The sequence below is a fragment of the Calliopsis andreniformis genome, chromosome 5, assembly GCF_051401765.1.
Source record: "Calliopsis andreniformis isolate RMS-2024a chromosome 5, iyCalAndr_principal, whole genome shotgun sequence".
Classification (NCBI taxonomy): Eukaryota; Metazoa; Arthropoda; class Insecta; order Hymenoptera; family Andrenidae; genus Calliopsis; species Calliopsis andreniformis.
The window spans coordinates 8,020,445-8,047,695 of NC_135066.1; the positions used below are offsets into that span (position 1 = coordinate 8,020,445).

Here is a 27,251-nt window from a genome sequence, read left to right on the forward strand (position 1 = left end):
TGCAGTGTTCCTACACTAGCGTGCATAAGAATTTAGACGCTTTCATATAGTGAGAAATGTACGAAATACACTTCAAATAAAATTCCCTAGAATAGTTTTGGCTACAGACCTTATTTCAGATGATTATTGTATAAGGTTTATAGATACTGATGAGATTAATATTTGATATCAGTTAGTACGAATAAAAAAATGTATGTAATTCCAATAATGTGAAACTATTCAAATGCTTATGCACAATAGTGTACAACAGTAAACTTTTAAACGTTTATTTTAAATTTAGTGTCTTTCATACTAGTATTATGTAATCTTTTCAGAATTATGCGTGCTGAACAGTAGTACTTCGATAGTAATTTCTAAGGTGAATCCGTTAACCCACAATTTGCAATTATCCGCATTGACGTATGAATAATTACGCTTGATTTATAGGTCACTTAATTCTGTTTCTAGCTACTATACATATTATAATATGTAGCTGATTTTTTGTTATGAATTCGTCACTACCTCTCTATTTCTTGCAATTGCTCTTTCATTTGCTTTCAATTTCACATTTGATCAAACAGAATTTAATTATCAATTTATAAATTGACCTCAAAAATTGCTTATTTGTACTTGGGAACACTTTAAGCACTTTCTTAAGAACATTAAAAAATATCAAGTTAATTCATTTTAGCTGGATAATCAAGAGAAGTGTGTAATTACAATTGATTCCGTTTGAAAATGAAGTATCAAAAAACTTAAATTAAGCTTTCAGTCTTTCTTTTATCATTGTTTTAAAAAACAGCAAAATTCTGTAAAAAGTTAGAACTCCGTCGACTTTTTCCCTTAGCGATAGAAAAGGAGAACTTGAAAATGTTATGTGCTCACCAAACCCAGATACTATTTAAGCACGAAAACTGGAAAGAAAAAACCTTGCTAAGTTTAGACTGAATGTAATCCGACCGGATATCAACAAGACGCATTATTTCTTCAGCTTCTTTTTGCCATCTCGTCTGGAGAACAATATTTCTCCTTTTTTCTCCCTCTACCGCTACGATGCAGGATGCAGAGTCGTTTTCAACTGTTTACAAAACGAGATTTGTGGATGATTAACATTTTACTCGTTGCTTTCGAGACGATGCAAATTAGAGGCAGTTAAGTAAGCTTTCTGACCACCTTCCCTCTCGTTTGTCCCAAGGCAGACACTCTCGCTGAATACGAGACTCGAAGTCATAAAGAAAAATGAATTTTTAAGGCCAAATAATTGTTTCTAAAACTAAGCTAAGCTATGCCATGCTAACTTTAAACATATTTGCATCGATACTAAATACATAAGGAATCGTTTCCACCAAAAGTTTTTTTCTTTTATTCACGCTATGTAACCCTCTACGAGATTATAAACAACAAACACTAATTAGTGTACGTATAATACAGTAGTACATATAAAGTACAGTACAAACAATACGATACAATAGAGTATAGAACAATATAGAAATTGAGAGCAAAGAAACAAAAGCAACGAATCATTAAAGCTGAATAGTATGCTATAATTAATACCACAACTAAATAGTATAACATACAAACTTCGTACAGGAAACCCCAAAATGTGAACCACAGTAATAATAAACAGCAATTTGCATCAACAGAAACAGCACAGTGAGAATTCATTTTCCAAATACAGTATTTGCTTGCTATTGTCAGCGTCTCGTAGATTTGTACCATTTCTTGGTATGATTATTTTATTTCCACTTCCAGAAACTTATAACATATTCTCTATAAGAGTATTCTTAGTAACCAGTCATGAACTTATAGCAAGTAAAGACTAGTAATCAATTCTTGAAGCTACAACTGAATGGCCGAGTTGAAGAATGAGCCCTTAAGTCGCACAGAAAACAAGTAGACTTCATACACTCTGGGTCTAAGGTCCAAATATGTATGTAAAATATGTAGAACTACACGTTGGGATCGAGTAAGGGTAAGAGATCCTTCAAGAGAAGGGCAAGAGAGAGTAATAGGGTAAGAGACCCTATTACTGTGCCTGAACCTATTACTGTGTTTTCCACATAAAATCTATGTGAAGCACAGTAATAGATTCAGGCACAGTAATAGGGTCTCTTACCTTATCTTAAAACCTTGTTTTTGGACTTGCATTATTCTTCAACTCACCGATTCAATTAGAAGCTGAGACATCGCGTTTCTGGTGAACCACACACGGAAGCTCGTTCGAGTCGTCCTCGACAAGACTCGTATGCGTCAACTTTGTCGTTTGCGCGTTTTCATCTCGTCGGAGTCATTAATGGTGCCATGATGTCACGCAGCCCGCGATGCTCTATGCGTCGCGCAACTTCAGTGAGAATTACAACAAGATCGTTTCGGGTGTTCCGACGAAAACTGAGTCCTTGCTCTTTAAACGATGCAAGTTAAAGCAACAGTCTGTGACTATAATGTTTTAACGATCAAGCTGTACCAGTTTCTTATCAATTTAATCGAGTCAATGAAATTACATTCTCCTTTTGCGTTGCACCATGCCAGCTCCTTTCCTAAAGTTACAGTTCCGAGTGCTGACATACATTAATACCATCGTTATTATGTTTATTTTTCATTATTGTTATTATTCGAGCGATATAATATATACTTACATAGATTCTGTATGATATTATTGCTAGTTAAAGTATTTTTATCTCGTAAACATTTTTTCTTCAAACTCGCCTTATTACAGTCATCGAACAGGTAATTAACTTTATAGGTACCACATGTGAAACGTTTAAAAACCAGAGTATAGATATACATATACTATCGGTTGAAAGTATCTGGACACCTGATACCATCTAGACACAAGAAAGTTCCATCATTTTTTTCGAAAGAAACAAGTTAAAAATGATTCATTTCGTAACTTTCCAACAGAAACTTAAATATGCTACTATTAATCAAATATCCCCCGTGATTTCTTCCTGGAATCTTCTTTTTAGAATTTAAATTACATTCTGTCAAACATAGTTAAACAAACGTCTAGATACTTTTAGTTAGTAGTATATTTCTATGTACAGTATAGTTCTCAGATGATGCATTATTAGAACTTCTACTGTATCTTTATTTGCAATAGGAAGAGATGATTAAAAATTAAAATAGAACTAGCATCAATACTAGCATCAATGCTCACTTTACTATTGCGTCAAATTGACGTATATCTATAGAAATAGGTATACTGTACAGAGAATTTCAAAATTAGAAGGTTTTGGACAAAATGAATTTGGATATATATCTGTCTCGTTGATTGGATAAAAGTCACTATAAGTGACAGAAGAAAATTGTAAACAGTTTACGTAATTTTCCTCATTAAATGCGAAATGCGTCAAAATGACGCCCTCCGTAAACGGGGTGTTAAATTCCAACCTAAATTAAATGGGAATGTACATTAGAGACAGCTATGTAGCAATTTCAGCAACGATCGATGAATACTGAAAAATATTCAAATAAGTAGTGTCGCGAAAGGGGCCCCGTTTTACGGAACCTAGGCCCGCGGGAAATGCGGCTAATAGTCGTGGGAGCGCGGCAATTGTCTCCATTGAGACACATGTTTATAATTGTTTACCAGCTGCGTCGAAACGAGCCGGGATCCGACGAGCTAGCGCCTCTTTCGCGTAGGAACATTAATGAATTCACGTAAGAGTTTGAAAATTTCGCTTCTTAAAAATCACAGTGTCCTTGCTGTCATCGCGAAGAAGAAACAACAGGTTGATTTTTGAAAACGACAAAGCAAGAAAAAATGAGAGGCCAAGATGAATAATTCACAACGTTTAAAAATTAAATTTATATAAAAGACTGTGTACTTGAACAAATGATTTGCTGTAGGCATTATTGTGAAGATAAAGCTAAGGGATGGTGCTCAGAAAGAGAAAAATGAGAATCAGAATACACAAAAGAATAAAAATTAGATATTAGAATATTCAAAAGTGATACGAAGGACGGTTGTAAAAGTTATCACGAAGAAAAGAGAAAATTAGGACAGGTTCAAGTGAAAGATGAGCAAGAATGGCTTTACCTTATCAGGAAGAGAAAAGAATCGATAAGATCTAAGAAAGGAGGTAAGAAAGTTGGTACTTAAGATGTATCCATTAAAAAGGAAAAGATTATAACACAAGATAATAAGAAAAGGAGGATGGAGCAAATGGTAAGGAAATAAAAATGGCTAAAAAAATAACAAAGAAACAGGGGACAATGTTAAAGTATTTAAGAACAAGAACACGAGTGGCCACAATAGAATTTTAAAGGAAAAGTAATCAATGTTCAAAAAAGGGGAAACACAATAGCTGCTCTGTAATCACAGGAGGAAAGCTAAAATACTAGATAATTCAAGAAGAAGATTGAGGAAAATGACCACAGAATATCGAAAATAGAAGAAGAATAACAAAATACGTACAAAGTAGGACAAATAGAATATTCAAGATGAAAAGGCTACAACGTGAAAAGAGGGATAGTTACAATACCTACAAGGAAACAAGACCAAATAATTGAATGTATAAAAAAGAATGAAAAGCCCAGCAACAGATACTTCCAAAGAAGAAATAAAAGAGCAACCACAAATTGTCACAAAGAGAAGGTGGTAATGATAACATATCCAAGAAGAAGAAAAAGGAAGGGTTATAAACAGTCACGGAGAAGAAGAGGAAATGGTAAAATGTCGAAGAAGAGGAAAAAAGGTAGCCGCAAACCGTTAGAAAGAAACAGAGCAAATGACAAGCTGTACAAGAAGAAGCTTCTTCCTTGTTGTAAAAGGAATAGAATTGGGGATAAAGTCTGTTTAGCTATTATCATTACGATGCTCATTTCAGAGCCATTAGGATCTCTGTCGTAACAGCGACACCGTGGCCTGTGCTCGTCCCAGCGACTTTCATGAATATTCAGTCGATCGTTATCGAGAGCGATCCTGACGTCATCGAGTCGGAAGGATCAAGGATCCTGCCTCTGCGCGTATTTACTCGATGCATTTTTCGCGTTAATTCCATTGATAAGAGCACAACTGATCTCTAGAACCCAAATGTTTGGAACGAGAAAACCGTGCAATAAACTCTGTGGCTGTAAGATGAAACGACCTGTATCACATTTTCAAAAAATTCGAATTAAACTCTTAATTAACATCTAAAATATAAAATCTATATTTTCAGAAAGAAAAAAGAGCATTAAAAGAATGTCTCACCTAAAAATAAGGGTTCAAGAAGACACAAGTCCATAAGACAGTACTGAAGCTGAAAATTTAAACGCCAATATCTCGAAAAAAAAAAAAACATGTGACTTAAGTCGTTTTGCCTTGCAACCTCAGAATTCTGAATATAAAAAATTTCACACGGAATGTAATATGAATTTTTGAATATGTAACTACCTTCTTTCTCTAAACGACAGAGTACAATAGTCGAGCGTGAAGATCTGTTCCACAGTGTTTTGAAATGCTTCACTACTACATATTACATGGAAAGGTTGCAATCTGTTTCAAGGCGAGACGGTCGAATTGGTTACAAAGAACTGGGCGAATTCAAAAACTGGCGAAGTGAACCTGCTACACGGTGATTTATGCAAAAGACCGGCTGTAAAATGTCAAGAACGGTCGATCTATCGGGACTCGATGCTCGACGGAGCGCGTGTGCTCAACTAGAATGATATAAAATCGAGATCGGGTCGAGTGCAAGCTTGTACGTGTGGAAGCGAAGATTTCATTCAATGGGGGAATTTGTGATAAGTGTGAAATACGTGGAGAAGCTGAATTAAGTCTTGATAACTTCCAGAATAATCGTAAAGATTAGTTAATCAACGAGATTGCACAGGAAGGACGTTCCTCTTTCGGAGGGATTTTTAGATTTTTATCTTCGTCTTTAATTGTTATTTCGATACTCTTTTGGACAATGTTTGAAGCTTTTATGTTTTTTAGAGACAATTCTTATAGAGCTGATACTTTCAATAGGAAAATGGAAATTGGGAAATATTATGCAGGATTGGTAAACAAAATGAATTTCGAACTACGTTATAAGGACTTGAGTAATCTATGATTTCATTTAAGCATATACATATCTTTAAATATTCTTTAAATATCCTGACAACAGAGTTTAAAAGTTAGAAATATTTGAATATTTTAAGCCTGAGTTTAATTAAATTCATCGTGGCTGGTTCTAAAATTCATTGAAACTTACTAATTCTGCTAATTTAGTAAATATTCTATAACAAGCATGAATTACCTTAATTAAAGAGGTTTTTAAGTACTAGTTAATAAATTAACATAAATTAACTTATTCCACGAAGTACTGAGCGCGTCTGATAATCTTAGCAGCTGAACCTGAATAAATTACCGTAAAATCAACCTAGATCAAATACTGGGTTAGTGCATATAAAATGATCGTTTCCAAGTGGGAGGATCAACTAGATAACAAAGTTTTTCACTTTTAGTTTTTAGTTTGTTCTACGTACATAAGTATTATAAACGAAAAAATTACTGAAAATAATTAATTTATCTTTTATCTTTATCAAACAACTATACTATTTTTTATATATGTTCCTTTTTTGAGAAGAAAGAATTTCTAGAGAGAATACAACATAAAAATATATGAAACACAGTTGCAATTAAGTACAACATTAACTGTACAATACAGAAAACATTCCAAAGTAGAATAAATACCTACAACTATTTCTCATAAGACACTGAAAAAAAGGCGAACTAGAAAATTCCAAATTATCCTTCCTAAATCTTTCAATATCACTTCCTCCTCCATTATCCTAGCATATCAGGTACTCATTGCCTAATCGAGTCTCAGTCTTCGTGGCATTATCTTGTTTACTGGAACCATAGGTAGTCCTAGAGCTTGCTGGGACCCACTCCTAACAATTTCGTCGTCATCGCAAAATTTTAAACCAGGAAAACACTATTCCAGGAAAAAAAGGAGCTGTGCATCTCGCTCTCCTCTCTACCTCAGAAATCCCTGAGCTTCGCGACTTTCAAAATCGAGAGAGAGGAACAAGATTATGCGTTTTCTGAGACCGGCTATGACGCGTGTAGATCCCCTTGAAATTGCTAATAGTAGCCTGGTGACATAACGACCTTGCCGATGGTGCATCTGATTTGAATTTCGGTGTCCCGTTTCGGGACCTTTCGAGTCGGGACAATGGTAGCCCGAGGCGTCGTACTCATCGACCAAAATGTTCTGCTTGGGAGAGAAAAACGCAACTAACAATTCTGGTTAAGCCTTTTGTCGGCTTCGTGATGAGACGACGATGACAGGGATTCGGATTCGGTTTCGTTGTTATTATCTCCTCTGCCCTAGCTCGAGGCTTACGACCGATTTTGGCGATAGGGACGGAAAATGAGTTCATTAGGGCTACTCAATTAGGGTTCAAAAAATACGAGATGGGGTAAAGTACATAGTCGTTGGTATTTTTTGTAAACTTCACTTAAAATTAAGGTTTTAGTTTGAAATTTGCAGGGACTAAACTTTATAACGATGCTATGAATTTTTAGCGAGCAAATACTTCGCTAAAGGTGACTATAGTATGAACTTTTGGCAAGCAAATAGTTTGCTAGATTTTGTACAGAGTCTACAATACGCAAACGCAAGTCTACAATAAAAACTAGAGATTCAAAATTTCGAATGTCCATCCCTCTGAAAATAAAAATACGTGATGTATGCTGGTTTGCCTTACAACCACGGATGCACATCATGTTGCAGACAAATCTTGACAGCCATATGTAGGATTTGCATAGAGATGATGGTAAACAAGTGGATGTTTGTCTTTTAAAAACATACTTTTGTGTAAGTGTTAACATTGTTTTAGATATCCTGTAATTTGATTTCTGCTTTTTACTACATAAGTATTTCTACGTTTCTCTAAGTGCGTGGCTATTTCCACAAGCGTATACAATATATGACGTAACGATGGGGTCAAACGAGTTAGAAAATGCATTTCGTTTGCTGCATAATGTCTTCAATACATTCTCTGCTATGTCAGTCGTAGATGAACGACAGTGTTCTATTAAGTCATTCAGCATCGTTTATACTATGAGAAACTGCAGTTTTTTCTTCGAAGTTGCGTTCCATTATTTATGAGCACTAATATGCAAAATAAATTTGTGTATATGCATTCATGTAGAAAGTTTGCTATGCGAACACATTACAAATTTGAGTTGTTAGATAAAAAGAGATGTCATTCATAAGAAAGTTTTATCACTTCTAAAATTAAAATAAGATTCCTTGTGCTATAATAAAAATTCTAAATTTTACGAAAATTTATAAATCATTTCCTTGCTGGGAAAATATGATTCCACGTGAAGGTGGACATATTGACCAATGAAACTAGTTCAATTAAACTGCGCAAATATTCTTACTATTTAGAACTTTAATCCCCGAATAGTGCACGCTGGGTCAAAAGTGACCCTGAGTTCGCTGACGTTGCACACGAATGTAAAACAGTCCGCTGTCCGAGGGTTAAAAATGAAAGAACTTGTTTGGCTATCTAGTTACGTTTCTGAACAAGTATTTTAATCATTAAGTAACTTGATATCGGTCACAGCATTTATGCTAAATCAATGTGAAACTTTTTTATACATTGCTGTTAATTATTTTTTATTATAGAATCGTAGTAACCTATTAGTACAAATATGTGAAAAGAAAGTCGAGAGCTAGAGAAAAGACTTATGTATAATAAAACAAAACATAAGAGAAAGAGGGAACAAGGAAGCAAATTTTTAATAAAACTAAGAAATAAGAATATGTGATAGTAAAAGATATAATAATTTCAAGATAAAGCTAAAATGACTAAAATGACTTAAGAGAGGATTACCTGTTAGTACTGCACCAGTTAAGGGTTAATACACATAAGTATAAAGAGTACCTAAAATCAATTGTGTCAACGTTACAATTTGCTCTAATAAGCAAATCGTATGTACAACCCTTCGATCTCCATCGAATGCTTCAAAGTTTAAGGAACTTCCTAAACGACCCAAAATCGATGGAAAGAAGCTACAGGGAAACTACTAAAAACTGTGTCGGCCAAAAAAAGAGATGTTTGCATTTTTTTAAAGTCAAAGAAGGTTAAGGGAAGGGGTAAAGTCTTTCCCTTCGACAGACAGACCGTCTGGCGATCGTCTAGCTTCGGTGATCGATAGTTCAGGTGTTTTTACGGTCTCTCCGCTGCCATTTTTCCCCCTTTTCTGTCGGTTTGATGGCTTTTCCAGAGATTTTACCGCTCGACTCGAAGTTTTACGATGTCGTTGCTGGATTTTATTATTTTATATCGCAACACCGTGGCGGGCTAACCGATGAGGAACGAGTCGATTTACACGTCGCTTTACGGAAACGTATACCGCGCGGAAACGAGCCCTTCTTTCAGCTAGCTGGCAGTAAACTCGCCCAAAATTTATTCGGTCGCTACTAAAGCAAGATTCAGCTGCAAAGCATCTTTCGAGCGCTGTCAGGATTCGTAAGAAACCCATCACGTGTCGAGACACCTTCAACTTATTTCGAAGATAACAGTTTTACATGCACAGGCACTGCATCCTAGTGTCTTTAACTTTAATACGAAAACCCTAGTCGAAGTTTCAGTTCTCGAATTCTATTTTTCGCTATCTCTAAGGATTTCGTGCAGTATTATCGCTAAACTAATAAAACGAAATAAAATTCAAGAGATAGCTGGAACAGAAGTCATCGATCGTTTCAACAAACCACGCTTGGTCAAAGGTATCTCGAATTGACGTGGCTGGCGTCATCGAGAGTCGCGGATCGTGACGTTTTCGCAAGCCGCCAACCATTCGATTCTCGCCGAGCGTGTTTCGCGCAAAAAGTCGCTTTCCTCAGCGACAGCAGGGACAAAGACAAGCGAGGAGAGAAAAATTGGATGCAAATCAGAGTACCGTGTCATAACGCTCGTCCCTTGCGAAACGGCTCGTTTATGCGTCCTTTAACGCGCCTCGAACGGAAACGAAAGCGAGACTCTGCCACTCGTTACGTCAACCGGAGCTGGTTCAAGTCGGGGATCGAAGTCGATAGAGCGTACGGTGATCCTCGGCTGACGCGACAATTTGCTGCCTGCCTCCTTTCCCTTCGCGTAATCTCGATATTTACCTTCATTAGCGCGTGCTTGATGAAGAAACGCGCGCGGAAACTGTCGACTACCGGTTTCGAAATATCATTCTCGCAATCGCTCCGATTCTGATATTGGATGGGCCCGTATTTCCTGCTGGTGTACATTTCAATGCCCACCTAGCTGCTAATGTTCTGTTAGTCACTAGGCATCTTGTTAATAAGGGTTTTGTAACAGCTTCATCAGAGATAAGTTATTCACCTAGTTATCTATAGACACAGGCATCCGTAGATGGACTGTAGCATTCTGTTCTCGTCACGTCTAGTCTATTTAAACCCTGGAATAGCACTTTGACGAAGCACTCGTCATACTTTCATTTCATTTTGGTGAAGCACTCTATTTTATACTCCAATCGTACTTATACTATTTACTGTTAGGTAATTGGTGTCAGATCGGCAGTAGGCTAATTAATTGTAGGTAACTGACGTTGTTTATTGAAACATGCAGTAAATCGACGACATTTCTCATCTGACTTTTAGTTACCGCTAGTTTTAAAAGTATGATCTCACTTGCAAGTGAGATTTCTCTAGTTACGTTTCAACAGTCTTTTGCATTTAGCTTTCTTCTGGAGTTAATTTATACAGTTTTAGTCGTTACGATTAACGAGAAACTCTGTACTTCAAATCTACATCGAAGATCAATTATACACCTAGAATATATACTTATATACTAGAATATATACTGAAAACGTGACAAAATCAGCTGATTTAATCATATTTGCTCCGAGGGTGTGACAGCACACACATTCAAAGTCCTGAAAAGTCGAATTATACTTCCCAGCAAAGATACTTAATTTGATTCAGCCGACAAAGTGATTCACTGACACTTGTTTTCCCACAGTCACGAGTCACATGAGAGCTCGCGAAAGAGAACGTATATAGCAACATAGGTGGTTTTGGGTCCCACTTCGACCGGAATTTCGGCGTCATGCGATCCGTGCATTAAGGATTAACCGAGGGACGCTTTACGCAAACGCTGCGGGCTGATTTTCGGGCCCAGAATGGAAGCGTTCCTGGTACTCGAATTCGAGACACGCGAGACGATAATAATTGCAGTTCGAGCGAACGAATGGGCGAGCGCGCGAGGAATTGAGTCATTACCTAACTCGATCTGCCGCGACTAACGTTACTTTGAGATTTTTTTCGAAACCTGGCCGTTCCTAATTTACTGAATTGCTGGGGTCATTTTAACGCCGCGAAGAAAGTTGTGAGTGACAGCAGAATAGTTTAATAGCGAACGGTTGGAAATTGATACGCGCAGGAAAGAAAAAGCACAATGTAGATTAAAGTGGAAAGTTCCCTAACCCAGTCGATGTATAACATTTATCATGCGATATGGATTAATAGCGTGGAACTTTTTTCGTGACATAATACTATATTATTGTGACTGCGATTGATGTACAGATACCAGTGTAATGTGAATTTATAAGCTTTATATTTTGAATAAGTATACGAGGAATAAGAAAAATGTACCACATTTTAGTATAATATGTACCTAAATATCAAAAATAGAAGAGTGTATTGATTTGTTAGATAAACTATGTGTTTCAATTAATGCAACACAGTCTAATAAGACAATACTTCAGAGATCGCAATGGAGTAATTATTTCTCACTTAAAGAACTGTAATTTTTCTGCTGTGTGAATATTGTAAGTGTTCTGATAATCAATCATTCATGGTTTCATTATCGTCTCTAATAATTGATATTATAGTACCAACTTCTTTCTTTGACCTTGTTCAGATTAGACAAGCAACTTGAATTCAAATTATTTAAATAAACACCCCTTTACCAACGTGAGCTTTCTATTTATTTCTTTAAAATATCCTTTCAAATTCCTCCACTTGTTCTCATCAGTCAAGCTGCTTGATTTCAAGTTCCTTGTATTCAAAGGACAAGTGAATTTAAAATTCTATAAACTTTCCTCGACTCGAAATAGCACATCTTGAATGGTGTCAAGCAATCTGACGCAAATGCGTGTTACATGTTATACATTTGAATTGAAGTTATACGTTCGAAATTCAAGAGGCCTGAATTCAAGTATCACTTGACTAGTCTGAATTAGGCAACTCAGTTAGTCAGCTCCCCTGATTCTATACTCCAGCTCAATAAACAATCGAGGATCAGCGAAACTTAACACCGAATGTCACACTCCGTTCTCGAGCAGCCCGAATGTCGGAGATTTCGTCACGACTTCCGTTACTCGAAACGTAATCGCGGCAAATGGCCGACTCTAATGACCCAGGCAACTTCGCCACGGTAATTCCCCCGACAGCAAGCGGCTCCTCGTCGACTCTCTCGACGCTCGCGACGCCCTGGGTGCTCGTTAATGTAACAGATAACGACTTTCACCTATGCGTGATCCGTGGCTGCACCAGCTCCACTCCTGCCGTTTGTCCGCCGCGAATAGCCACTTCTCGAGATGTTTATCTCCTCGACACCGATGATCTTTGTGTCGCCACAGGTGGTTAACGCGGTGCCTCGAGAGGGAACACGATGAATATGTTAAGCAGTCTTTCTCGTTCGGCTTGACGCGATGAACATTCTCTCTTTAATCTTTCTGTCCCTCTCATGCCTATTTCATCAGCTACGATTTTTATGTACTCCCCGATGCAAAACGAAAGAACAAACTTTTTTCCTGCTTTTAGACTTTATCCTTTTGCGTTGCATTCGTGTTCCTGGCTTTGACTTTCGACTTTTTCTTCGACAATTTGTAGTTCCTTAATCGCGAGAGGCTGAGAAGTAACTTCGAATTTCTTTAGTAATAAATTCGAGATTAGAATGGTTAGAGTGTGTTTTTGCATCGTGGGATATATTTGATGTCCTTGAAATGTTCGACTTGTGACACATTTCTAGATATGATTTTCCACTTAACCAGTGCTAGTACATTCTATGTATTTATTACACATACAGTTACATTTAATTTTCAATTTTCCTAAGGTATATTAAAACGAAGAAAATTACAAAATTACTCACATATTTTTTAATATTTAATAATAAGCGAAATTGTTATGAATTAAAAACAATTTTACTTCACTCTTTTACCCATAATCAGGTACAACGAACATCAGCCGCGCAGCGTTTAAGCACACCAATGTGCTTCTACTCATTTCATTTTATCACTTCACGTTGAGCTAATTTACAGCGACGAAAACAGACATTCGTATCATAGAATTATTTTCGGCCCGTCCATCGCTACGTGACCAAAATCATTCAACGAACGAAAAAACGAAACGGCTGGCCAGTTTTTCTGCAGCGTTTTCCGCTTATCAGATGAATCGGTGCACCGGGACACTGTTGGAGAACGCGCGAGGGAAAGCACGTGTGTGTCGGCCGAGATCTACGTGACACGTCGCGCGTGCCATTGGCAGTGAAAAACATTTATGGAAACGTGCCTCACCTTTTACGAGTGAAGCCACCGGATTACTTAATCCCTTCGGGGAGAGAACGACCGGCTGAATGGGCTAGGTCATTGCCAGCGTTCTCTGCGCTTCGGGAACGAGGGATCGATCGATGACTCCCGATGCCTCGAACGCATCGTAAACATCTTTTTCGTTGATTACTGCGGGACTTCACTTATTTACTTTTTCTTCGAACGTTTCGACGTGTGACTATTGCGCGATAAGGAAACACAATAAGTGTTTGGTCGAAAAAGAATTTTGTTGAGTTGAGATTAATAGCAATTCTTAAATGAGGTTTCAGAGAGAAAAATCGCATCTCGGTTTGGGTATCAATGTACTGAAGTGTCATTTTACGTCTCCTATCGCCAGAATTAATGGAAAATATCTCTGGATCGATATCTCGATCAGTTTATTTCTATACTAGGATTCTATTGTAGTATTAAAATTCGATCAAGTTGAATTTAAACTTACTTCCTCGTTTCCTCTTGAATTTTATTCCTCCCTTACTGTGATTCAACATTGTCTTTTGTAATTCTACAGTAATATAAAATAATTATTCGTTCACGTGTAGGCGTTTTATTAGATGAATAAAGCATTTCTCTCGAACACTATGTTACAGAATGTCCCATTTAATGGCTTATACAGTTATACGATAAATAGTTCTGTTATCTTTTGTTCGGTTTGTTTATAATCGAGGAGCAGTTTAAATAAACTGGCTCTTTATGCACATTCAAATTTAAATTTTCGAATTTCTCTGTATACAAAGAAAACTTCATAGTTTACTAGATCTGCTTAAAACGTCATCCTTAACATATTTTCTGAAGCAATTCATCGACAACTCCACCCATTCGTTGCTATTTCCTAGCAGTAGCTAATAAAGGACTTAAATGATATTTGAATTTCGATCAGTAATCAAATGATACGTAATTACGCGAGGGAGCAAAGGTTAAACACAAGTGGAAAGAACGTTAGTTGGTGTCTACTACTGTATAATAATAATTGAAAGTAGCATGAAGAGTCCCATAAATAGCCACAGACACGGATTCCCGAACTTGACCCGCATCGATATCTCGAGTCGACTAAAGTCGGCGAAAGGACGCTGCAGGCGGAAGGAAAAGAATGCACAGAAGAGGGACGAAGATCCGCGAGGAGAGCGCACGGAAACAAGGAACGTTCGAGGTGGTCCGGTAACAGGTGAAAAATAAAAGAGCACGCCGGGGACAGGGAATGATAAATTCGCGTTCACACGTGTTTTTTGCTCGGCCTCAACCCGCCCCCTCCCTCTTCGATCCTAATCGGCGATCTTACGTCACGGATGCAAAGTCACAACCGGTTTCTTCGGACAGCGAACACGAGGCCCCACGAACTGTTTACACGTAGCGTGCGTCAGCTCTGGGCCCTCTCCCTGCCTCCCTCTGCCACGGTTCTGGCCAGCTAAAGGTCTCTCTGCTGTTATATTATCTAATAATAAACTTCCATTCGCGCGATGAAATCACCTCGCAAACTCACGTCCGTCTGGGTCCACAGCGCGAACTGGACAGCGAGCGGTCCCTGCTTTCAACGTTCGACGCTTCCTTGCTCTTCGTAACAGGGAATAAAGGCTGATGAACGGTGACGACCTACTTAACACTTTCGCGATTGGGTCGGGTCATTTGATTCTGGTTAAGCTGTCACAAACGTGGAGCTAGTTTAACCCTTCAACAATGACGATTTTTACCTGCAGATTACATTGTTAAACGCTTGATAGCGATGGGAAAAAATGGGAGTCTGTGTGTTTAAACTGTTTCAATTCAGATAGCTAAGAAATCATACGGCTCAGTGTAGTTACTTAATTTTAGAAGGAATATGGTGTCCAACTTTGAAATAATCAAATGAGTATTTTTGGAAGAAAATATTAAAAGAAAAACGCACTTAATGCACTTATACCATATTTTTCTTATTTTGACAAAAAATGACATTGATTACATCTAGCTAAAAATCCTACGACATGTACAAAGAAACAGACTTCGAACTTTAAAGTCGGAATAAATATTATGGTTCTACTTCGATCTCCCATCTTTCTTCATCATCCCGCGCAAAATATCCTTCCAGAATCGGGTTATTTTTATCGTCCCCCCCCCCATCCAAATGGAATAAAATCAAAATTCCACAAAATAAAGAACTCCATCCATTTCTACCGCGTCTCTGTTATTTCAATACTCGCGAATATTGTCGCCCCATCGGATATTGAATGCTAATATTTGCAAGCCGCTCGATCGACGTTTATTCAATGACCGTCTGTTTCGTAGCACGGAGTGGGGGGCGGAAGAAATTGGGAGAAGTCTGAGCAATTTGACGACGCTGCCCGCGAATTTTCGACGGCCGTTTAAGTAGCGAAACGTAACGCTGGAACAGAAAACTCACCCTTCTGCAGTTGGCCGTGGTCCGCGTTCATTTTCGCCTGCAACAGAAAGTGCTGCGCTTCACTAAGTAGAATTAGCACCGGCTAGCCGGGAATTTCAGCAATTCGCGTAAAATATGTGCAAGCGTCTGGCTCACCTCGTAACCTTGTTTCGCGCCCCGTCCGCTGCCCCAATAGTCGCTCTCCTTGTCGTGGGGGTTACATTGCTGAAACAACGAAAAGAGAACGTTATGAGTCGTCCAGCAGAATGTCATCGTTTCACTGTTTTTATTATTTTTTTACGGTCTACATGAAAATTCGGTGTACCTGTTCCTAAAACCTTTTTATATCTGACTTTCAATAGTGCATTAGGCACATGTTCGTTTGTCCTCTGCTACAACTGAAAATGCATTTTTAAAATATAACGGAAATGGATTTCAAAATTTGAATTTGAGAATTGCGCAGGCATTGAGCTTCTTGATCGTGTTTATAAGTGTATAAATACTCATTGATAATATATCAGTATTAAAAATTGTTATAGAGTCGTGTAGGAAGGGATATAACACACGAAAATTTGCTACAAAATATACATTACGAATGTCGCGTTAAAAATTATTCCTCTAAGGGTTGAAGCCAAATTTAAAATGTTTAAAAATAAAGGATTTTAATTTGCGCGAAAATAAAATTATTCAGTTACCCAAGTAGAGTCTCCTGTATATCAAAATATGAAGAAAATTATTATTAATTTGAAATACTAGCGCTATTAATTGCCATTTGGGTATTAATTTCACTAAAGTTATGTGAAAAAGATCAATAATTGACGAGCATCTTGGAGGGTTGACGAGAAAAGACCAAGGGGTGACAAGGTGCTAGAAGCAGCCAAAGTGGCGGCCACTGGAGGCGGCAGAGAGGGTCGACAATGGCAAGAGGGGTGGCGACGGGCGAGAAGCACCGTCTAGACACAACACAGACGAGGGTGGTTGGGCCTGGTCTGTGATATGACCTTGGGTATAACTTGGCCTTCGATGGAAATAAACATTCCAACCCCCAACAATAATCCAACGTGTATGTATAGATAACATCTTGTATAAATGCGTGCTTTTCGAGGGTGGTTGAATTGCGTAGTTGTGATACTTGAAATACTAACAACGTCGAGACTCTGGAAGATATACAAAAAATTAAGGTGAAATTTGATACATCTGAATCTGCTTTTACAAGGTGATCTTCAAACGCTTAGATATTTAACTATTTGTAGTTGAATATATTGCAACAAAGAAAGAGGACGTAGAAGATTAATAAAAACAGTTTATCTTTTATTAATTAATTAATTATTTATTAATTAATTCACTTTTAATAATCCACTTACTAATTCCTTACACACTTCTGCGAATAAAAATATCAATAATGTCAAAGTTCCGAAATTTTAAAAGAAGTTACTAGAGAATGAACTCCCCATTTTCTCACCCTTAAACCACGAAGACCCAGTTAAGAATAAATCTAAAAAATTAGCATGGTAAACGCCTCACGAAGGAGTTCCCTGGACCTTTCAAATTTGTTCCCTGATAAATCACTCGGTGCCTCACTAATTGCTACCCAGAGAAAATTTTCTTCCCCATGCTCTTGGCTGTGTTCCCATACCGTTGTGGAACGAACGGGGATGATTCGACTGAACGGCTGGGATACGCGTAGGAGCAGCAGGAACGCTAGGGACGTTAAGGGATGACCTCGTTTCCCTTCTCATGACCTCCTAAACCACTGACGACCCCGTCGCCACCCTCTGACGGCTCACCCTAACTCGAAGGAGTTTGTGTGTGGTCACGTATCCCCTTCGAAGGACATGGAATGTGAAAAGAGAGACTCGAGGGCGGTCTATTTTCGACGTATCCTTGAGGAATGATTCCTTCGCGCTACAAGAAAGCGATCACTGGAATTTCTCTATCTATTTTCTTATATTTCTAGGCGATGTGTCATGGAAAAATTACGTTTTCTTCAGAGAGATTACGCAGATCATTGCAATTTCAGAGATGGTGCAATTTTCGTGTTTATTCTTATTCTTGGGGAATTAAATATTTTTATTGTAACTACGTAGCTGATGCACAAAGAATCAGAAAGAACACACGAAAAGAAAGCAGTAGAAAAGTAAAAGAAGCAACATAAAAAGATATGATTAAATGAATACAGAATGAAGTACATAGGCGCAATAAAACGACTACTTTTAAAATTGTTCAAATTTGTACAAACGATGTACATTACACTCTCGATATTATACGTAGGTATATTACTGTCCACAATACGTAATTCCTATGATTTCAGTTGTATTAACCTGCTGCTTTTGATATAAATAACATTCTAATTATTATTACAAATATCAACTTCAGTAATTTATATTTCCTTTATCCCATGAAGAATGAATAAACGTTAATGTAATTTAATTTCATGCTCCTTGAACTAGCGACTTACAGTTAAAATGAACTTGTAACTGAACTTAATAACAATTCTCGGCTTTCATGTGACGACGTTCGAGTCGATTGGGCGATCGTCCCAGTTCGGTGCGAAGGGATCGATGTTAGGAGCGCACGGAGGGTCGAATTTTACGCTCCCATAAAGTCGAGGGAGCAGGGCCGACCTAGAGACCGAGCAAAGGGACACCATAAGGCGTCGAAAGGGCAATGCTTTCCTTGATCGCTCTACAGGTGGCTCGTGAAACGATCCGATTCCTTGTGAGAAAGTTCAAGAACGCGAAAAAGGGATATGAATTTTTGGGGCGAGTCTGGTCAGTGCCCTCTCGTAGAAGCTCGCCCTTTCGGACCGTGTAAGAAATCCCTTCGGTTATGGCAGACTGTTTTTATGGAAGCGAAGTGACTATATGTTACTCTATCTGCAGACTGAAACTGAGTTTCCTTGTGCACCAAAGTTTTTTATTTGACAAGCGAAAAATCGCATGGCACATAAGAATTTTATAGTTTTGTCAGCGAATGTTTTTCTGGAAGAATATTATTAATCTTGTTAACTAGGTTATTTTTTCACTGGAAGTCATTTATGTGTATTTTATACTTTTATGTGTCACTTTTGTATGAATATAATATTTCTGCATTTAAGAACCAGGACAACCCGAGTTCTTTTCTTTCGAAATTAACTTTTATATAGTATCTTACCACTTTCCCTTTTTTTATTAGAATACACAATTAATTCTCATCCAATCTAGAAGTCAATGTCCATACAAAAACATGGTAAATATGCATGTAAAGATTAACGACTACCAAATAATTCTCTCGTATTTTTCTCGCCCTATTTCATTGAGAAAAAACTTTTTTAGAGATGTCTACCCCAGAAGGAATAGATTAACGTGGGACTTTTACACGATATTCCAAACAGCAGCGGAAGTTAACGCTAAGATTCATTCCTATTTTAGAGCGTGGAAACTGGGGAAGACAGCAAGGTGGAACACTTAGCGCGAGGGTGGAAATCGTGTTTAAGCAGGAAGAGACAAGATCACCTCGTCGAAGTAGTCTGTTAGCAGATGGCAATATAACTTTATTGCTCGCTTGTCGCTCAAAATCGGATTCCATAATAGGAAGCACGAATTCCTACGTAATTATTGAAGAGCTTCAATCACGAAGTCAAGCATTGATTAACGTTGTGTTCTGACATTTCTGATATTTATCGCGAGGATTGTTAATCGTGATACATACTTTACTAAAGGATTTGTATCTCTAGACATATTAGAATGTAAAGTGTGATCTTCATGCCTTATTATTGAAATTAGAACTTAGGTCTTCATAGGCAAACATAGATTTTTATATATCGTGGATAGACTAGGTTGTTTATGATCAAATGTTTTCTGTAATACTTCAGGTTGAAAAAAAAATGAAAAAAATTCTGTGATACTTATCAAAGTCTCTCTTAATATCACTGTGAGTTTATATTAAGTAATATATTACAATTTTTTGAATACAAATAAAAGTTCAAAGGAGAGCCTGGAAAATGTGCAATTTTACTTATGCCATCAAGGACCTGCATTCCTTATGGAGTATTCAAACAAATTGTAGAGAATACTTACTTAGAAACGAAGCTACATAAGTTTCGCGTTCTACGAAACGAAAGTACATAAATTTCGTGCTCTATATAACGAAAATTCTTAGTTCTAACTTTGGTACTTGTTCCTGCAATTTCAGTGAAGTACATATTTTAAAAAGAGACTAGAACATATTTTCCATACTTCCACGTAACAATGTAAATATAAATATGCATTCTACATCTATGCACTCTGATACAAAATTCTTTCCTTGAAATTCTGAAGACATTCTCGGACCTTGACGTACATACAGAGGTGCTCGGTTATAGTTACGTTTTTCTGGTCCATATGTGAAACTATTCACGACGAAGTTGGCATTTCTGTTTCAGGAATAGCAATCTAAAATTCAAGCAAATAAATAATGGTGAAAATTTTCGTATTTGAAGATTTATAATTTTGATTATCTGAAAATCAGATAATTGGAATAAGAAATTCTCAATAAAACTCCAGAATCTAACACTTAAAAATATGAATATAACAATATACAGAATTTTCAATATTTGAAAATGTGCATAGCCAATAATTTGAATAAAAATTCTCAATTAAACATAGAAATCTGAAACCTGGAGCTGTTTGTGCCTAGGAACACGAAAAAAGGACTCAGGATGTTATGCAAAAATATAATTCAGGGGTGAAAATTACCACCTGTCATCACGATATTCCAAGCACACGTATCCCCGAAACATCACCGACGAAAATACAAACATCTGAAACGAATCAATGCCTCCACCCCATTAAAACACCCTTACCACCCCCTCACCCCTACACACCGCGAACGCTTGGCATACACCTTCCTTCTTGACGAACGCCGAACTCGAGGTATCTTTAAAAATGCTAGTCGATAACTTTTATCGAGCCGCAAGCCCGACCGGGACGGTGTCTACCGGACCAGCCCTTACGTCCAGGTGAGCGAGGGGGTGGCGGTGGCGGCGGCGGGGTTGGAAAAAGCGAAAAGGAGGAGGAAAAAACCGGGAAAAACGTGCTCCACGATCCCCGGATTGGTAATCCAACCTACCACGAGCAGCTCGAAGGGAAGATAAAGAAAGGAACAAAAAAAAAAAATACATTTTAGCTCGCATCCAGGCGCTGCAGCCAGCCACCCCCTTCGTCTCGCCCCTTCCGCCCCTCTATTCCGTACGTCGGTGTAGGTGGTCGGGCCGATAGTCGAGAGAGCGTCCCGATAGCAAAAGGACGCTGACGCTCGGCGTCGGAGGGTGCCCGGGGAAAAAAATCACAAGGATGGCAAGGCGGAGGAGAGGAGTGGCCGGGGGTGAACGGGGGAGGGAAACGGGGGACGACGTGGAGAAAGAAGGAGAGAGGCGGAGATCGAAGGAGAAGAAGAAAGGGGGACGAAGAAGAGAGAAGAGACAGAGGAGGGTGCTCTAGGCTGCCTCGCTCGCGGCGGTGCGGGGGGTGAGTCGACTGTCCGGGGAGGGAGAAGAGGTGCAAAAAAAAAAAAAGAAAAGAGAAAACGTATCGAAGCGGAGGAAACGGGAGGAAAAAATCGGCCAGCCTCCGGGAAGGAGAAGCGAGGTTGGGAAGAGCCAGGGGTGGAAAAATACAAACGGAGGGGGGCGGAGGATCGAACGAGCACGCGTGAGCTCGAAGAGACGGCTAAGGCAAGGAAAAGGGGCAGAAGACGCGTAGGCGCCGCGGAAAAACGGGCTCCGCGAGTCGAAAGTTAAACGAAGGGGCGAAGGAGTATTTTCAATTTCGCAAACTTCATCACGGTAGGACGAAACCTAATTTTCGTCGTACCAGTCGACGCTCTTTCCGTCGTATAAGAATGAAAACGTGAGCAAAGAGGGCTAAAAAATGAAACCCAGAGGCTAACAAATAATCCTCGCTCGCGTACCAACGCGACGTCTCCGAATCAAGCTTCCACCGCGACAACAAACCCTCCACCCCTGGCTTCACTTCAAGTCTCGCCCTTGCCGAAACGCGACCCTAAAATAAAGCGCTGTGAAGAAGATCCGCGCGTTACCTGGTGTCCAGCCATGGTATAGATAGGCGCGAGGTTCGGGGCAGCGGGGGGATCGGGCAAGGGGGCGGAGGGAGGGCAAAAAGAAGTCGAAGAAGCGGCAACGGGGACGAGGAAGAAGGAAAAGGGGAAAGGCGAGCGTGGCGCTAGGAAAAGTGGGTGGCCGGTGGAGAAAGGGAGAAAAATCGCGAGTGAAAAAGTGGGAAGGAGCGTGGTAAGGGGGTGTGGAGGGGTTGAGAAAGAGGGGCCCCACATCGTGCACATGCGTGACCGTCCGTCCGCGTACGAGGCGGCGTGTATTGATCAGCCAAAGAGCGCCACGACGCCGGGCGTCCTTTCTGCGAGCCTTGCTTTTTTCGGCACGACGGCCGAGGGTGGAGGAGCTGCTAGATGCTGGGGTGGGACGACGGGGTGCGAGTGGGTGGGTTGGCCGCTCCGTCGAAAGGAGCGCGAGGGGGCGGCGGGAGGACGCGTCGCGACCTAGCCCAACGGACGCCTCTCGTGACGTCACCCCCTCTTTCTTTATCTGTCGTTATTTGCTGCCCCCTCTTCGACCACCTCTCTGTTTTCCTCCGAACGCCCGCGATCGCGACACTGCCGAGACTTTTGGCACGATCCCTCGGCCCGAGGCTCGTTAAAGGGATTTCTTCTTGAGGAGAATGGTAATTCGACTGGAGGTGGCTTCCGCGGAGCGAATGGCCGACCTGCACTTCAGCTGGGGCGAGATGTTTTGGCAAGACTCTTCGAGTAGGTGGCAAAAGGTTCAGCGAGGAGGGGAATTTCGTTGAGGAGAGTATGACTGTATTGGGGATGTTTCTTTTATTTTTGTTATATATTTAACGAGAAGTATCTTTTACTGTTTGTTTTGTATAGTCACCTGTATCATTTTTTCCTTTTCTTTAATTCTATTGCTTATGACTGCATAAACTGCTTCTGGGAGTTATTAGCGACACGCAGAGAAAGGGGAAAAAGGTTCAGAGTTTATTATGTAATTTCGTATTTACTACTACTCTCGTACGTATGTAGAAGTATCTTCTAACAAACCAACACGTAACATTACCAAATATAGTATTGTGCCGGTATTTACTCTTTGCGATATTCATTGTACCTTGAAATTATTTAGACGAAACGTGTTCTGCTTGCGTGCATTGCTACTTTTGATAAAGCTGAAGTGGACTACAGGTACACAATTTGTTCTCGGAAGCATATAGGTATATATAATAACGTCTATAATGGGGGATCATTACATTGTGAATACAGTTTTATATATTTTACGTTTGTCATAATTTTGACAACGATATTTAGGTTTAGAAAACAAATTACATGTTCATAAACGTGTTAGTATTCTCAAAAATGTAAATTTAATCGTAACGCAAACACAGATAACACGTCTCACCCGATTAACGTACTTGCTGTTCCTTTCGTTTTGAGAAGAATTTATCACCATATAATCTGTTTAATGGAGCAGAATGAAACACCGTTGTATTTGAAAGCTAGTTTCCTTTAACGAACGTAAAGTTCCTGCAAAGTATATTAAACACGTAGAAATTGTTTTATGAATATTAAATAATGATTATTGCCGTTCTTAGGCGACAAACAACATAAATGATGAAATATCTTCTAGGTTAAGTCGATTGAACTGTGTTTCATTGTTCACATGTTCTAAATTCTGAACACCTTTCCCTCATCTTTCATCGCTTACTGCTCTATTACGAGCAAAGAGGGAAAGATAACTTTGGAAAATTCTTTATCAATTATTTCACAGATTGAATTTCGCTAAAAACTGTCCTCTCAGGTAGAACATGATAACTTGTTCTTCATTCTCTCTTTCATGTTACTCCTTTCATTTATGCATTTCGTATGCACAGCTTTATCTTCGTGTGTACGTTTTCCTTCGTTACCAAACGCTCGATTCAACGTTCCTGTATGGTCGTTGAATCAAACAGGGAACTTTTTAATCTGTGTTATTTAAGTTTTTAATTCTTTTGGATGAAAATGCTCAGTGTCACTATCTCGCAATAGAGAGCTGCCAACAAAGAAAGTTTCACTCTGAGAAAATATTTAAAATCTTCTTGAAATTGTTGTGAAGTATTATTTTAGTTTTTATTAGATGCTTAACTCTTAATTAGATGCATTTTCTGGGGTTATTAGTGACCACAATTTTCTTCTCATTGTAACGTAATTAGTAGATTCCAGACGTTATTACTTAGTACAGAAATTAAATATATAACTTTAAATATATAATCGAAATTAATACTTACAAGTTCCTAATTATTTATCACATTCCATAAATAATATTAACTTGTGTTTATAATAAAATGACGAATGTGTCACTTTTCTTAATGATTCACAAAGCGATAAATATTTAAAATTTGGGCCGAAAATTCTTTTTATGTGGCGACCAAATATTCAAGCCTTTCATTTTTAAATTACAGACATCGAAATATATAAATTAATCGATCAGAGACAAAGCTTCCAAAGTTTCTTCAGATTCGCCTCTTGCAGGGTTATCAACAATGGTTTCAAGCGCATCGATCCAAGCCAATGGCTCAAATACATAGCTTAAGAAGGCTAGACTCTACTCTATTCTTGTCAATCTTTCACGGTTAGCGTTACCTTCGCCCGTCGCGTCGTCACCCCTTTACTAATGCCGCGAGAACTTCAGGACGACCCTCGTAAAAGTTTCGCCACAAAGTTCTTCCGTGGTCAGTGGCCCAGCTCAGATGAAATGCGGTTTTTCTCAGAAAAGATTAAAGATCGCCCGATAGACTCGCATTCGACCCCTTTTAGTCGTCCCTTATGACAAGCAGGAGATGCTGTACATAAGGGAGAGATGAATATTATATTGTACAGTGTATTAGCAACAAATTTTGTAATTTTCTGTGTGCTCTTAATATACAGATTTATATGAAATAAACAATTATTACATAGTTTCAATTCTACTTTGCATTCTAGCAATGACATCATTAACTTACAAAGTACCAAATTTATAATGCAGATCATGTACATAAAAGTACACTATAAAATTTGCAACCTGTACCTGAGCGATCCCATTTCACTGATCTTGATACATAGATTCATCTCTAAAACCCATTTCTACCACCACTTTACATTTTATAATAATATTCAAATTACTTAAACATTATTCAAATACTACTACAGTACCTGAGTAACTTCTCGTTTGGAACGAACATGAACAGGAATATTAATCGAAAATCAATGCCATTCCAATCCCTCAGTATTTAAACACTAAAATGTTAAAATATACTGCCCCAGATATATTCCTCAGATATTTGAATCAGAATAGTTCGAATACTTAAACATTCAATTCGACATTCTATTTACTGTCGAATCCTTATTTTGAATTTTATATGATATTTTTTTTTTACTTCTGAACAAGCTTCTTTTACTCCCACAGGGAGTCCTCAAAGAAGTCGCTGTTAGTAAAATGGTTGCTCCATAAAAAAGCTTGAGGCTCCTTCTCTTCCAGCAAAGTGCATCCACGTTGTGTCTTGCCGGCTGATGGGTCGATCCGAAGTTTGAAAAGGACTACTTAATTCTTAATGCTCCCTGAAGGGCCTCTTGTGTTTAACTATCTGCCAGGGATCGACATTTCTATTCGATTCACCCTCTAGTGCTGTCGCGATGCATTTGTTTCCGTTACGTTTGGTCGTGCAACTGGATACACGTAGCGTAAATTGATATTAATCGTAGTTTGATGGAGAATTAATGGGCAATGTTCTCCTTTGCCTTCGACGATGATAATTTTTTCAGTGGTGATACTTGCTCTCGCGGTGATTTTTCATGGCTCACGTGTTATGTACTTGTTATTTTTATAAGCATTTGAGCTCACTGAATTCTTCGACTTAGATACCAAGTAATATGCAATGATTCATGAGCTCTTTTACATTTGCTTGAACAGTTACTTAGTTGATCTTGAAAACTACTGTGCGTTGTTTCTTTTATTCGTTTTTTTATCTTCGAATATCTGACTCTGTTTAGTTTGTATTCCTTGTGCAATGTACGAGTCAATTTAATTTTGATTCTTATTAATTTTTTAATAGAGTCTTAATTTACATATACACTGTCTTATGTGATTGAGATTTATTTGTATGTAATTCATTCTGACAGGAGAATGAAAATGTATTCATGACATGAGTAAATGGATATAATAGTCCCTCGTTACGTATTCCTTATCATACTCTCTACAGTTTGAAATTATTTCCACTGAACGGGTTGCACTTGCGTGTATGTCACTCACATCTTCAGTGGAATCATGGTGCTATCATGCATACGAGTTGGTTTCACCGTTTTCCTTCGCTATAAACGCGTCACGGAGTCCTGAGTCTATAGCAACGAAACGTCATGTTAATCTTCTCTAAACAAATTTGTGAATTGGTTTATGGAATAATTTTAAAGTAATGTCGCGAAACTAGCAGCATATTACGTGCTATAAATTCTGCGATGTCAGAGATTTCAAGTTGAAAAATAAATTATAGACTAAACGGTTCCTAAACTGACGTAGAAATTAAAGGTATGCATGTACAGCTTCATCATGCTATTACTAATTGTTAGAACACTAATTTTTCTAAATTTTCATTTAGTTAATTTTCCAAGCAATATATTCTTTAGAAGGTTTAGAAATCGAAATACTAAAAAGTTGAATAACAATGTTCAGAATTTTTCTTTTCTTTTCGATGGTAGCCACAAGAAAAAACCCAATGCATCGAAACAGCTGAATCATCAAAGCAATTATGTTAGTCTAATATAAAAAGATAGTAACTATGGCAAGTAAAATAGTTGAAATTTCGTAAATTGACGCTCCACAAGCTGAAGACGAGTCTTCCTCACGAAGATTCCCTCATAGGCTCGGGGAAGAACGCAGAATTAGAATAGTGGACTGTTGAAACGAGTTCTTAGAGAAACCCTAACAACCTCCAAGGAACCTGATCGTCTCGTTCGTCATCTTAATGACTTATAGCAAAGCCAGTCGAGACGCTAATGACACAAGTCAGGGACGATCTGGTGGGTCTCGATGGGCTACCGATTCCCAGAACGAGCTGAGATTGAACAGAGTAAGGACGGCGTCGGATTTCGAGTCTTGACAGAACGAAACACCGATCGACCAAGCTCTTCGAGTTCCACTAACCTCGAAAGGGTCCTGATAAATTGCTGGCAGCTGGCAAAACTTCACTCCTTTAAGGGTTACTGGCACACGTGGCTGCGAGAACGAAAGGGTGCCGGCATTGGACACCTTTCTATGTTTGGTAGACGTCAAAGTGAGCCATCGATTATTGGATTGATGTTGATTGACTTTGACAG

At 38.5% G+C, this 27,251-nt stretch overlaps 1 protein-coding gene across 1 annotated transcript in view; it reads right to left on the reverse strand.

Annotated features, from left to right (window-relative positions):
• Positions 1 to 27,251, reverse strand: part of LOC143179356 (uncharacterized) — a 165,692-nt gene that overhangs the window by 97,917 nt on the left and 40,524 nt on the right. The window contains exons 3-5 of the mRNA XM_076378546.1: positions 22,436 to 22,443; positions 16,032 to 16,100; positions 15,897 to 15,948 (exon numbers count right to left, since the gene is read on the reverse strand). Of these exons, the coding sequence (XP_076234661.1) occupies positions 15,897 to 15,948; positions 16,032 to 16,100; positions 22,436 to 22,443 (129 nt within the window). The remainder of the gene's footprint in view (positions 1 to 15,896; positions 15,949 to 16,031; positions 16,101 to 22,435; positions 22,444 to 27,251) is intronic.